At 41.6% G+C, this 15,404-nt stretch overlaps 1 protein-coding gene across 1 annotated transcript in view; it reads left to right on the plus strand.

The window, feature by feature from the left end:
* PARD3 (par-3 family cell polarity regulator) overlaps nucleotides 1–15,404 on the plus strand; it is a gene marked incomplete at its 5' end in the record, with an annotated part of 471,015 nt that overhangs the window by 241,928 nt on the left and 213,683 nt on the right. Inside the window, 3 exons of the mRNA XM_015426744.1 lie at nucleotides 1,525–1,675; nucleotides 7,783–7,972; nucleotides 15,339–15,402. Of these exons, the coding sequence (XP_015282230.1) occupies nucleotides 1,525–1,675; nucleotides 7,783–7,972; nucleotides 15,339–15,402 (405 nt within the window). The remainder of the gene's footprint in view (nucleotides 1–1,524; nucleotides 1,676–7,782; nucleotides 7,973–15,338; nucleotides 15,403–15,404) is intronic.

The following is a 15,404-nucleotide window of genomic DNA, read 5'->3' on the forward strand; positions in this document are numbered from 1 at the left end:
GATCTAATAGTTCACAGTCTTGATACATATATTTCTATGGGAAATTTCTTCTAAGTTCAGAGAAGAGCTCACCTCATACCATCTGAAGTGACATATTGGAAGGTTTTGGTATGGTCATATGGGTTTCACATAATTGGCATATGTAAGATAGCCGTACCCCAAATAGCCCAGAATCTCTTAGATTTCTGAAAGATCTTGGGTGAGAGTCTCAGAAATTGTATTTAAGAACATCAGAGAAGCCATGTTGGATCAGGCCAATGGCCCACCAGTCCAACACTCTGTGTTAGGGGTTTGCACTTGATATATACTGAGCCAAATACCTGAAAAACAACTACTACTACTTCTCCTCCTCCTCGGGTTTCACCCATTACAGGTTGGAGGCTCCAACAAGTACGTGACCATAGTTAAAGTCATTGGGGAAGATTTTGTCCAGAAAGGAGAAGGGCTGATGTGAGCCTGAGTCTGGTTTTTGTTTAAGAATCAAATGTATATATATTTTTACTGTCTCTTTGTATCATGTAGGCCACAGGGGAAATAGGAGCAGAAGCCATTGTATCTTCTTGCTATGCAGCGGAATACCTCTCTCTCTTTCACTCGTGCCTGACTGTTCATGGCGTGCACCCTGCTGGGCAAGGGTTTGCGGAAAGCTACCATGATGCCCTCAGGGGCTTGGGAAAATGGGACAGCATTCTCTCTCTCTCTCTCTCTCTCTCTCTCTCTCTCTCCTCGTCTCTCTCTGTCTCTCTCTCTCTCTCTCCTCTCCTGGTGTGTCACAAAGCTGACAGAGAGGCTGCCCAGACCCTGAAAAAGATGAAGCGAATGTACCCTTAGGGTCAGTGAGATTGGGTGCCTGCACATGCATGCACACACTGACAAACCAAACTATTTACCTTAATAGAATCACTGTGCAAACAACGTTAATTCCACACCACAATCTAATTGTAAGGGGGCTGGATATTTATTTATGTATGTCTGTGTTAACATTTGTGATGTTGGGCTTTCTGAGTGAGAATCATGCAGCAATTCCCTACGGAAGCTAATTGCTCAGTTTTGAAAGGGGTTAGAAGCCAGGCTCCAAATGCAGCTTATTCCCATTATTGTTTTGTTGTTGTTTTTTTTCTGTATCTCTCCCTCCCACTGTTCTGAAGGCTCTTGTCCTGACAAGCTGTCAGTCTGTGAAAGAGGTCCAGGCCATCTGCCAGATAATTTTGAAACACACCGAGAGGGGATGCTCACTCAAGGAAACGCGCAGTACAGATAAACCGAAACATGGTTCTTTGTCTTTACACGTTTCTTCCTGCAAAGGGGATAGAGTCTGACAAGGCTCCATGGGAGATGGAGTGTAAAGTGGCACTACAAGTTGGTCATTAAGCAGCACTGTCATTGCAAATTATTGTGGGCCAGGGTGAAAAGTTCTAGCTCATTTAGTGCCCAGCCAGGTCCAGGCTTCTGGCAAGTTGTTATTGCTCCCCCCATGCTGTTAAATGGACATTCAGAACTGATTTTCCCCCCCTTTCTGTATAGTTGGAATCACCTGGGAGTCCCCCGGGCCCAGAGCTGCCTATTGAGACAATGCTGGACGACAGGGAGCGTAGGATTTCCCATTCTCTGTACAGCGGGATTGAGGGGCTCAACGAATCGCCCACCAGGAACACTGCCCTGAGTCGGATGATGGGTGAGTCGAACAGACTCGACTAATCAGATCTTGTTTATCATCTCACCTGCGTTTCTCTCTCTCTTTCCCCCCTGATGGCTGATTAATGTATTATGTATGTGGGAAAATGAAAATTGTGGTGACCAGTTTAAAAGCATGAATCCCTCCCCAACTTCCACATTGGACACAAAAGGCTTCTTAATACCAGTCAATAAATTGATAAAAGTGAGTCTCAGATTACGGTGCAGGTGAATAACCACAGGGAGACTTTAAAATGTTTTACTGCGCCTGAGGTGGAGAGACGGGCTTTTGTGTTTGTCTGTGTGAGTCAGGCTAGTGCAGCGTCATTAAATACAAAGTCAATGAATGTTATGATTAAGGATGTATCAGTTAAGTTTCAGCATTGATTTTTATCTCTCTTGGTAAGTTTCCCCCTCAAAAAAAGGAGATAAGCTCACATGAACCTTATCCAAATTGTGTTTAGTGTTTGTTTGTGTTGGATTCTCCCTCCCCCACTCCTTCTTTATATGCCTTGCAGGCCTGTGGGGTTTAAAATCATGTAGCTAATTTTATGCTTCCTTTGTTTGGATTCAGTACTCTGCATGGCCCTCAATGGATAATGAGGTTATTAGTACTAGCTGTATAGCAATTCAGTTCTCTCCCCCCTCCCCCCACTCCCACTAACAGATCCAGTTAATAAAGACTTGCTTTGCCACAGGAGTAGCTGGATTTACCAAGCAGCTCATAATGACCTGTAGCTTGTGGAAAAATTTAAAATTGTGATAAAATACTGGACTGGTGAAGCACCTGACATAGTGGATACATTGGATTCATTTTCAAGTCTGCAGCTCAGACCTCATTGCTAAAATCAGCCCCACCCCATCCCTCGCTCCTTGAGCAGTTAATGCAGACCTTGTGGATACAGATATCCATAGATTGATTTTGGTGATCCTTTTCTGAGTTTGCACAGTGTAGAGGTATATCTAATTTCCTTGTTTGATTTTAGAAATTAATTCTTTCTTTCTTTCTTTTTAATTGGAGAGCCACAGAGTTCCCTGTGATGCTGAAGGTTAAATAGATTAAATGGGGGATACACGTTAAAAGCATGAGCAAGCTTTACCATGATTCCCACTTGCATATTTTAAGCAATCTTTGATATATCCCAGACTTTGCACATATATGCTGGGGGCTTGGAACAAGGAAAGAAGACCTGAAGCGCAAGAACCTGCTTCAGACTTTCATACCATATTTCTGTTCCTTCTGCCCATCCTGTCTTTTCCCATGGAGAAAAGGCAATGGGAGGTGATCGGTTAAACTTCCATACTTCTGCAGTCTGAACCAGGAGGACATTTTCCACTGGTTTTCAGGGACTGAATTTTGTGCCGCTTGGTGCCCAGACTTTACACTGGTTTTCAGGGACTGAATTTTGTGCAGCTTGGTGCCCAGACTTTAAACTGCCTTCTACTGAGTCAGACCCTTGTTCCATCTAGTTCTGCATTGTCTATTCAGGTTTGTTGCAGCTCTCCAGCAAATGGCAGTGATGCCTAGGAGAAGCTGCCACGCACATGTCCCTCTCATGCTAAATGCTGATAGTACCTGAAAGAGGGGCCAATGTGCATCTCTTTTGCACACTTTTAAGTTGTTTTGGTGCCAACAAGATTTTAAAAAGCTCTGTCAACACCGATTTGGCTATTCTCTAAGATTTGTATATGTGGAAGAAAGGCAATGACATGTTTAATGAGATCTGTGGAGGTCACCTTGCTTAGGTCCACCTAAAACCTGGTACTAACTGGGTGATGTCATTACAGTAAGATGATATGAAAAAGTGTATGGGGTGCCCATGGGGTGGGCTGAAACAGTTCTTATGGGTAGCCTTGTTGAATTTTGGTGCCTCCATTTTTTATGGGTGGCTGTGGTATATTCCTAAAGTTGTAACTTTTCAAAATAGATGCTCCCAAGGTTACCAAAGGGGGCACATCTTCTTAAGTTTGCCCCCTCCGTCCATGGGCTTTGAGTGGGAGTGCCCAGTGTAAAAGACCATAAACTGTGTAATGTAGAGGCATGATGCTTCATTGACCTATCTGGCTAGAACATATGACTTTTATGAGGAATGTAATCCAAGCAGAATCTGTAGGATATATCTATATATATATATTTCCCCGCAGGGATCCTTCTGATGTTCTAGGATTTCCCCTAATTATAGGATTTCTTATTAGATCTGTTTTGATTACTGTTCTGTTATTAAGTATAATGTTCTTATTTTTTAAAACAAGCTTCAAAGTGTTAAGAGTTGCCACTTGCCCAAACAAGCAGCAAAAGACACACATATTAATAGGTATTTGTATGAGTAACTCAGTAGTTATTTTCCAATTTTCTGCAACAACTGGACTTGTAAATAAAATGGAAACAAAATGGAAATCATTCCTTGATTAAATGAATGACAGGGTGGAGCTGCTAGGATTTGGTGCCACACTGTGCTTCATTTGTAGGCTCAAGTTAACTGAAGTTCAATGGGAACATGGGGATTTTATAGCTATTGTTCTAGAAGAGACCTCAAAATTTTCTTAAAGCCTGCAATTTTTGGCACTTGTGCCTTAATAATTGTTTTGCAAAACCTATTTTGTTCTAAAAATATAACACATAGAAATCAGTAACATAGCACAGGGGTCTCCAACCTTCTTGAGTCTGCAGGAACCTTTGGAATTCTGACACAATGGCTGCCATGAGAGGCAGTCACAAAATAACTACCGCAACTTACCTTCAATCACGCAGTGAAGATCTTTGTGCTGTGCTGGCAGCTGCTGCTAATGCAACATTTTAAGACGTCTGCACAGCTGATCAAAATCTCCAGCATCCAGTCAGAGGCCTAGCTGGGCAAAATCCCCACCTGGTCCCACCCAGTTTCTAAAGACACTTGGCGTGGGCACCCGGAAAGGTATCAGCGGGTGCTGTGGTGCCCATGGACACCACTTTGAGGACCCCTAATGTAGCATGTTAGTGAGTTGAGGAATGCATGCCAAAATAGTTTATTTGTAATCTGTTTTCATTCTGCTTGTCCTCTGAGAAGGTCTGATTGGGTTCATGGGGTAATTTCCTAGCACCTTATTTGCTAGCCCTGTGGGGAAGATTAAGCCAAGGGAGAATCACTGGCTCGCTCACTCATTGCATTCTACCATCACAGCAAATCATGACTTTTATAACATACTCTAGTGCAGAGGTATTGAATTCATTTGTTACAAGGGCCGGATCTGACATTAATGTCACTTTGTTAGGCTGGACCATTAAAATGTAATGCCAGGTACCAGAGATATAAACTTTATAAAGGACAGCAGCTGGTAAGCTCCAGGTTGGTGTATCCTCACTGCAGGGCCTCATGGGCTGGGAGGGGTGTGTGCAAAGGAAAACCCATATGGGCAGACTGAAGAGTCAGCACTGGGCAGATACTCCCACAATGCTTGACTGCTGCAAACGAGGTTGTTCCGCCATGCTTGTGCCTCTGGCCATCAAATTTGCACCTGGAGAGCAGAAAAAGCATAGCTTAGCTTTTGCAACTGGCCCCAGCCTGAATGTAAAGAAGAGATTTTTTTCCTCTCCCACTGCCTCTCAATCAGGAGAGCTGCCACCTTCAGTTTTACACCTGGCTCAAAGGAATGCATGCAGTCAGGACAATGTCACACATAAAAAGGAGCAAAGGTATCACTGGCAAAAGGACAAAGCTTCTTGTGCGAGTCAGTTTTACACCTGGCTCAAAGGAATGCACGCAATCAGGGCAATGTCACACATAAAAAGGAGCAAAGGCTTCTTGTGCGACTTCAAATTCAGAAACTTTAAATATGGTGAAGTCAGAGAGTTTATTGAATGGAATAATTAGGATATTGAAGCTATTGTGATAATATAAAGCATAAAGCATAACAATCAATATGCCCTCATTAAGATACAAGTGTTCCAGATCCCCCCACACACACCCTGGACAACCATGTTATCGTTCAAGAAGAGGGAAGCAAATGGCCAAAGGTAGGAGAGGAGGATGAGGGAGGGGCTTAAAGCTGTTTATCAGTCCAGGCAGAGGTCCAAATCCCATAGGCGGGCTTCAGGCAGCAAACTAAAAAGTGCAAAAAATAAATCCCAAGGGAAGAGGCTAATTCTTGTAATGCGTTTCACATACAGGGCTTTTCTACTCATCACATCATGGTAGTCTTGGGCAAACATTTGCTTCTTGTAGGAGGGACAGTGCACATGAAACTGCCTTATACCGAATCAGACCATCAGTCCATCTACTCAGGCTGGCAGCAGCTCTCCAGGGTCTTAGGCAGAGGTTTTTCACATCACCTACTACCTGGTCCTGGAGATGCTGGGGCTTGAACGTGGGACCTTCTGTGTGGCAAGAAGATGGTCTGCCACTGAGTTGCAGCCCTTCCCTTGATGACAGTGTGGGCATGGTTGAGCAGTTCAACGTGGAGTACATAGCACTGTGCCATGTTAAGTTGCTTCTAGACCTTCGATAGACCTCCAGTAGGAGATACTGATAAATCCTCTTCATTTATTCATTGTCATCCTTCAGGTTGCCTTCCTTTTCTTCTGCATGTACATGCACACCCTTACCTCACCTGCAGCAAAAGGAATGTATTTTCTTTTACATTTCAGTGGAACGGCTAAAATGTCATCATTCATTCTTGTTGAAATATTAAGAAGTGAAGGGAAAAGCTAGACATGCCACTGAATTGCTTTTGCCTCTCAACCTTGGAGGCTTCATCTGTAAAATGCCATAAGGTTATACTGTTTTGCATTCAGCTCTTTGGAGAAATTATTAGCCACAGAGTTAACAATCTTGTAGGCATTATGTTTGGAAAGGAGTGCATTACTAGTCTCAACATTAACCTGTCCATCAAAGAAGCTTTTGCTGGGCAAAGAATTAGCCGTTATGCAAACCTGAACACATTCATTTCAGCTTGACAGTGATGGGTCTACGTGCCACAGAGTACTTTTTTTCTTTTTAGTCTTTCCCCTAAAAAACTTTTTAGAAGATCTGGATCTCAATCATACTCTGTTTTTAAGTTATCTCAGAAGTTTTTCAACAGAGATTCTCAGTGCTAATTGGTTTATGCTGTGGTTGTCCAGATGTAGTCTTGGAGAGATATACATCTGGCATATGATCTTTCCCCACATGGGCACAGCACCCATATGCTGGGCAGTTTGCAAAGCATGTGCAAGAACCATGTTGCTTCCTCTTTCTTCATTAGGTGGATGTGTGAATGGGCACTCAGTGTGCTAAGCCATTACAAGACATAAGACGTCTGTTCACATCTTCCCATCTTCGCCTTTCCTTCCCCTTGGTCAAGTTACATAAGACCCAAGGTAATATTCCTTGACCAAGCAGAGATGACAGGTTTGATTGGCATGCTGGTGGTGATTATGGGCTTCCCGTTCTATATAAAAGCCTAATATGCCTGTGCATACATGCCAGGAGAGAGATGGGTCTGCCCTATCAAGATCCTTATGTACATGCGTGCAGCACCCTTTTGTTTGAAGATTAATAATAATAATCCTTAAGTGCTGTCAAGTTACAAATGACTTAAGGCAACACCTCATGGGGTTTTTGAGACAACAGATGAGCCGAGGCAGTTTGCCATTGTGCTCCTCTGCATAGCAACTCCGGTCTTCCTTGGTGGGTCTCCCATCCAAATACTGACCAACCCTGCTTAGCTTCCTTACTCTGACAAACTTGGGATACTCTTTGGTTATTCAGGCTGTCTGAAGGTCACTTTTGTGTTTATCAATGTGTCAATCACAGTTGATACAGCTGGATCTTTGTAAGTCACCTGTAATATATTTCATTTGACCCTGGCTACTTGCTGAGATCATCTTCAGAAACCCTTTTCTAGCTGCTCCTGCCTTCTAAGATTAGGTGGGTGAGGACTGGGAAGAGGTCTTTTCTGCATTTGCACCCTGTGCATTAGAAATACTCACAAGAAAGATCTGCTGAATGTGTACTTTTGGGCTTCAAGCGAAATCAGCTCAGCTAAATGTGACCAATGCTCTTTGTTGTCTCATTTAACAAAAAACAGAGCAGTGCCACTATCGGTTACTCAGCCTGTCATTTGTTATCTCCTCTCCCTCATGTTGGGCAGGTAAATATCCACTTTCTCCAACGGTCAACATGCCCCAGGATGACATGGTCATTATTGAAGATGACAGACCGCCATTACTACCTCCGCATCTTTCAGACCAATCCTCTTCCAGTTCTCATGATGATGTGGGCTTTGGGACAGTAGATGCTGGAACCTGGACTAAACCAACAATTAATGAATCTACAGAATGGTAAGGCTTGTATCAACATGATTCTTCTGTTCACCAAGCAATTATTATACTTCTCATGTTTGTTTTTCTCTCACTGAAAGAAGAGCAGACGTACAGACTTGTCTGCAAAGAGAATTACAAAGCCCTCTTCTTGAATGACTTGTTCCTATCTAAATAGCGGAGCAGAAAAGTATTCTGGGAAATCATCCCACAGTCCAAAGAATTGCTCTGATAAATGTATGCACCCAAAGATGCTTTAAATTTATGTCTTCATGAACAGTAGCTTCCCCATGCTGCATTGCAAAAGACATCTGAAACTCAGTTGCAAGAGTAAGTTCCACCATGATGTGGTTGTCTGCTATTCAAAGTTGAAGGCCATGGGGATACTTTGAGGTGGCTCTTTGGGTCCCAGCTCACCTAACTTCAGCTAATGTGGTCTGTACAGAAATGAATTCCTTGACATAAAGTTTGTATGAATGGTAGAGAAGTAAGGCTTCCTTGAAGGATATACATGTTGGCTGTTGTTCACATGAATGCACTCTGAGAGCTTGCAACAAAACCATACAGGAAAGTTGTGATCACTGTCAATAACTCCATATGCAGTGAGTATCATTTAATTTATTTTGTAACAGATGTGCACAAGCAAATAATTTTCACACCTTCACTTGCCATTGTTTCCTTGAGAAAGGACAGAGAAATTATTTCTTTGACCAGCTCCGGTGTGGGTTAATTGTATAGTCACATATGCTTGTTGAAAACACATTTAGGCAAGCATTACCAGCTAATTATTAAGACCTTCACAATATTGCTGTGCTAATTTAATTATGTAATTTTAATTCATTCCACAAGCTCGGGCATCCTTTACTCAAGTTGGAAAATCTGAATGCTGGTAACACATCCCCTTCACATCTAAAATGTTCAGCAAAGCAAAGAAAATTACATTAAAGTGTTAAATTATAGTGTTACTTTTAGACTACATAAGCCTTGCAGATCTGGTTTATCTTGCTCCTTACAAACAGTTGATTCTTCATTTAAGTAGCTTGGGATAAGGTGATCTCCCATACAATGTGACAAATTTATGCTGCAACGTCGTCTTTATTTCTTTTGAGATTTTAAATGTTACCTTCTCAGAACCTGCCCAGAGCAGTTAACAACTAAATTAAAAAAAACAATTAAAAAAGTTTCACTGTTATCTTAATTAAGATATTATTCTTCTGATTGTCTTTCTAGATCCTAGAAATTATGTCATTTATGTACAGGTATTTTTTAAAAGAGGTTATCTAGTGCCTTTTCACATTCACTGGGAAGTAAAACAAATGCAAATTTGTAGAACAGCTGAAAGCAAAACCAAGACAAAGCTTAACAAACCATGCCTCTTAAATTAAGCACAGAACAACTGGGGGGAGGAGCCCAGAAAATACGAATAAACCAATATTTAGATTCCAACAATCAAGAGAGGAGTTCAGAAGTGGACTGAAAAATTAAAATGGCCCAGGAGCAAGCCATGCTTAGTGGCCCATGTGGTACTACAAGCCAGTGCTGCAGGGTCCAGTGAGCTCAGTGGGGCCAGCAGTAGGCATTCGCTCACCATTGCTTCCTCCTGCAAACTGACAGCAGTGCAGGAGGAGACAATTAGTGAGCAGACACCAGTTACCACTGCTAATGAAGGGCCTGAGCCAAATGGACTATGAGGCACTGGCAGAGTTTCTAGGGCTTGGTTCTTCCAGCTCCTGGTCCCCAGTGGTTCTCTAGGGCAGTGGTCCAGTAAGATATTTCCCTGTAGGTTAAATGGCCAGTCTCCCTTTGGAGGAGATGTCATAGTTAAAGTCCAATTGGATTAAATCCTATTGGAAAAATAAAATCCTATTGGAAAGTTTCTAATCCTTCCATCTAAGATAGCTCAGTGCCTTCTTGTACATTTCATACCTTTTAATGTGTGCATATTTTTTTTCATTTTTTCTCCATGTATACAGTGGTCTCATTCTCTCTTTCTCTGTTGCGGTAATCCCCACCAGAAAAAGAAAAGAAAAATCTTGACATCTCTTCCCAGCACATCCCAGCAGTTCATCACCAGTTATGGCCTCTCCACTAAAAGGCCATGTAGAGAAACCTTTTGGTTCTACTTTTCTATGTTTGTTAACATAGTACACAATAGCCATCATAGCCATCACAGTGATGCTAGAATCTGTACTTGGTAGAACTGTTCTCCACAGTCACGGATACAACCACCTACTGCTAGGTGCACCAGCTTGCCAGTCTTCTTTACTGGCCTGTGTACAGTTCCGCTGAAGAAAACATAGGTTGCTTTCCTATAATTGCACAGTGTCATCTGTGTAGTCATACAACCTTGATCAGTGTCCCCACTGTAGGGGTATCTTCCTTCCAGGGAGAACATTTGGGCATTGCACTGAACCCATTCTTCATGGCATACAGGGAAGGAAGAAGCCTTCCTGACGGGAGTGGCATAGGTGCTTTCTTTTGGACTTGAGCTCCAGGAAGTTCCCAGTAGGTCTTGAGCACAGGCATAAAAGCCATTTATCTGGACGCACAGATGATCACTCCAAGAACTTCAGTTACAATTAAGCCATTTGTGTGTAAGTTTTAAGACTGAAACTGAAATCTGCATTGTTAAAATGTCTTTCGTCTGCCCCAGATGCTTTCAAATCTTGGTCTGTGAGCTTCCAATTGGGGTTCTAGAAAGGATAACAGCGTCATCAGCATATAACAGTATCGTGATAGAGCGCTGAGCCAATTTGGGGGGATGAAGATCTGCATCATCTAGGTACCCAACAACATCATTGAGGTAAAAATTAAATAGAGCAGGAGCTAGCATACAGCCTTGCCTAACTCCCTTTAAGGTGGGAATTCTATCAGTCAAGTGCCCCAGCCTGGAATATCTAACCCTCAAAGATGTATGTTCGTGGAGGGCACGAATGAGGGACATGTGACATGTGCATATGTGGCCGGACAGCTGGAGATTATCTATTTTTGTCTTGTTTGGTATCTTTTGCGAGATAAATATGCCCTGCTTTTTGGTAGCGTTATCTGTAATGGTCCAAGAGAATGACATTAATTTGTAAACCTTATAATTATCTTTAACAGTAAGCAAAGTAAAAGACCTCTCCGTGGAACCCCCTGCTGGGGCTGTAGTGATAATTAACACACTTGGGTTGAAGTATGAAATATTTTCCCAGTCCCCCTCTCTCCTCGGTCTGGTATATCTGTGTCAGCAGTATTTTAATAAGAATTAGCACTAGCAAGTTCTTCTTTGTTTGGATTTGCATCAGTCAGCTCTTTTTTGTGTATTTGTTTATTTCTGTGTGCATAGGTGCACACACTAGTGTGAATGACATTGCTCTTATCCTGTCCAAAAATGCTTTGATTATCATGTTACAAAGATCTTTTTCTGCCCTCCTGGAGAAGATGTGCCTGCAACTCAGACTCTGAAACGCACACCACTGTCTCTGTACATAAAAAGCTTTAAAGCTAAAATAAAATCAGATATTGGGGTGGGGGGAAGAACAGTACTCAGAATTTCACATCGATGCTTACGTCGGTGCAGATTTTTCCAGCTGAATGCAGTAGGAAATCCAAATATTGAAGATGCTTTTTACATGAATTGCTATGGAATATTTTCCTATTTGTGCATTTTAGTGAAATGGAAAGAAAGAGTAAAGAAATTTCCAAATGCAACCACCTTTATGTCTAGTTTCTCAAAGTAATGAGATTCTGAAAAGGCACATCAGTTTGGAGTCCTCTATGTGTTGACTGCAATCTGTTTGGGTTTTTTTAAAAAAAATGTCCCTGCAAAGTAAAATAAACAGCAGTTGAAGCGGATTTTTGTATTAATTTCCTGCTGCTAATGGACAAAGGAAGGCTTGTATAATGAAGGTGTGTTGCACGGTTTTGCTGGAAGGCACCAAGGGGTGAAGTTAAGAATATGGACGAAGGGTTATCCAAACAAGAATGGCAGCTGTTCCAAATCACAACTGAAAATGTAAGCTTTTTTCCAGCCTGACAATATCTCCCTAATCCTGGATGAAAATGTTATGAAAACAAAGGGACAATGAGACGGGATTAATAAGTGGAATTTTAATAACATTGAGGGTCACAATACGGTTACATTCTTTAAAAGAGTCAGTGGCCATTCCAGGAGCCTCGGTTATTATAATAATTTTTTTGCTGCTTGTTGATTTTATGAATTACAATAATAATGGTATGGATGTGATTTTAAGGTTGGTTTGAAATATTAACAAAGGAATATTTGGGCATGTTGTTCATCCGCACTAAATTATTCTTCAGTACTGTAGGTATTTATACTTCCTGAGTTCAAGGACAAACATGCATGTTTGAATAGATACCATTTGGTGTATTTTTCTCATCAATTACATTTAACTGCATTTTCAGTAAACAGTGACTATTCAGGTGGCTGTAACATAGCTGTGAACTTTAAAGTTTTCATTTTTTAAAAAAAATGTATGGATGAAATAATGAGGGTAAATAGACCATCTTTTAGTCTTCAAATCACTTTGTGTAATGGAGATAAGGAAAGTTTGGAAGAACAGGTTTGGAGGAATTACCCAGCAATAGAAATTGGCCCTGGTACATAGTTAAAATTGTAGGCTAAAGGGTCAGACAGGTTGACAGACCTCGGACAGCTCCAAGGTAATGCAGGTGTTCCAACACTGGCCAAAGTTCAGCTGTGAAGCCTTATCTCCCCAAGCTGTCCTTAAGTGAAGTTGCAGGACACTGAAGAAGCAGTGTTAATGGTTTGCAGAAATGAATGGCACTATTGAATTGATTGTGCTCTGTGTCCTCTGCTGTGGGAACCTCTTGATGAGGCCTGGGTGGACACACTCCCCACTGGAGACAGTTGATTTGGGGTTTGGTAACTCCTTATCTTTAGAGTGATCTTCATGGAATTCCCACTCAGATTCTAATTCTGTATATCCAGGTCTTCATGGAATTCCCACTCAGATTCTAAGTTCTGTATATCCAGGGGCCAAAATAACCTCCTGGGCAGGGAATCTTGGCTTGGGGTCATAGGGCCTCACTGTGTGGATTGATTTCATCACCCCAAAGTCTTAGTTATCAATCTGGTAATCATCCTGGGTCATTCCCTCTCTTTTTTGGGGGGAATGGCTGTGAATAAGTGATTTTCATATAGGAAACTGGTTTTACATGAAAATAATACTTAGTTTCTAGAGGTTGACTGAATGTTATGAAGAAAAAATATAACAAGAGCTGCAGTACAGGTTCTATTTTAAAAAAAGAAAAGCAGCTGGGGGTGGTGGTGGCTAGAGAAGCAGAGGCTGGAGGGGGACACTTAGCTCTTCCATCTGCTGCTGTAATTGCCACAAAGTGGCTTTTCCCTGCGGTTGGAGTTCAAAATGTGAGAGGCAGCACATTTTGAATCAAATTAGGGGGAAAGATGCAAGCAGAGTGATTTGGGGTGGCTGAATCTTGACCAGGTGAAGGGTTAAATATCCTCCTTGCTGCTGCTTCTCTGGTTGTACACTCCTCCCCCCAAGGCTTTTCCTCTAAACAAGCAAAATCTAGCATCAGAGTCCCATTTTACATCATAGAGAGGGGGAGAACCACTCCTTATTATCCTCCCCTTGGCAGAAAGGTGGGATGAAAATGTTATGAAAATATAATTAGAGACGTTGAGGGGAGTGGGAGCTCATCTGAAAGAAACAAGTGAGAATGTTTATAGTACTGAAACAAATATTTGCTTGCAGCCTTTGGATGTTGAGTCAGAAGTGGTATTCACAACTCTCTCTCACACACACAGGCAATAAAGGGAGCACTTGTTTTAAATGCTATGATTCATTTGCAACCTATGAAAAGATAAATCTTGAATACTGTGCCCCACATACTTGAGTGTTTTTGTGCTTTAAACAGAAGACGTCTTTAGTATGATAGTACGATTTAAGATGCCTTTTCATATTTACTATCAATTTTGCACAGTAATCGTGTCTGATATTTCAGAAATAACTACTTTTTTGCATCCACATACTGCAGTTCATCATATTTATCTCTCACCTCTTCTCTAAGGATTCAGGGGTATATATGGCTTTACCACATTTTTATCTCCATACAAGTCCTGTGAAGTAAGCCATACTGATAGATAGTTTCCCAGACTCAGTGGAATTTGAATGTGGGTTTTTGTTATTCAAGCCTAACACTTTGAGCACTATACTACTTTGATTGTCTTGATAAGGTATTACTCCTTCATTTGCTCAAGTTTCTCTTTTGCTTAACAGCTGTATGCTACAGTTTTACACATAAAACAGTACAGTGTTAGAGACCAGTGACATCTTAGAGACTAACAAAATTTATTCCAGCATAGGGTTGGAACTGTTTTTAAACTGGCCTCTCTTTATAATACTTCCTTTTTTCTGCTGTTAATATAAATGTATCAGCCTGGTGAATGTACACTTTATGCATCTGAGGAACTGAGTTCTGGCTCACCAAAGCTAGTGCTGGAATAAAGTTTGTTAGTCTCTTAAAGTGCCAGTGGACTGCTGCTATTCTGCTGCTACAACCTAACATGGCACCCCATCTGAAATTAACATAATGGAGTGTTAGGATGCTGAATTTATTGAAGTTGGTTAATTACAAAAAACATTTTAGAAGGTAAACAATTCTTCGGAATCCTGACCTGATTAATACAATGCTTCTAATCACCAAATCCCTGTGTCACTTCAGTAATGCCTGCAATGAGGAACAATTCAGGCCATCGAATTTCCGTATGAGTGTTGCCATCTCCTTCAGCATCAGTACAGGAACTGATCACATGATCTGTCCACTATAGTTTCTGCTTGCAAGGGTTTATTGCTGCATGGCCAGAACCAAAACATGTGGAAGTAGCAGCCTTGCTTTAGTGATGCTTATTATTTAGGCCATACTTATAGATATCCCAGTGATAAAGGGTAGTAGAAAGCACTGGGATGCTGCAGACGACTTATGGCAACCATATAAGATTTTCAAGGCAAGAGACAAACGGAAGTGGTTTGCCTTTGCCTACCTCTACATAGCAACCCTGGACTTCTTTGGAAGTTTCCCATCCAAGTACGAACCAGGGCCAGTCCTGCTTAGCTTCTGAGATTTGGCACAATCGGGCTAGCCTGGGCCATTTAGCTCTGGGCCAGTGATTAATACATTCAGTTATTTCCACTGAAAGAACTAGCTCTAATGTGTGACGTTCTACTATAAATTTGCCTCCAATTGATCATTGCTGCTAGGAAATTTGCCTGTAAAAGGGGGTAACTTCTAAGCTGCTAAATTTTCAGTTTGTGGGAGGCTGATATTTCATGCAAATTGGGATAATACATGACTATGATAGATGTATGTTGGTATGATTCTACTTTTTTTACCCCTACAGCACTCTGAGTCCAGATGTTGATCCAGCACTTGCCTTCCAGCGAGAGGGGTTTGGACGCCAGAGCAT

The sequence above is a fragment of the Gekko japonicus genome, unplaced genomic scaffold, assembly GCF_001447785.1.
Source record: "Gekko japonicus isolate JY-2015 unplaced genomic scaffold, Gekko_japonicus_V1.1 scaffold230, whole genome shotgun sequence".
NCBI classification, from domain to species: domain Eukaryota; kingdom Metazoa; phylum Chordata; class Lepidosauria; order Squamata; family Gekkonidae; genus Gekko; species Gekko japonicus.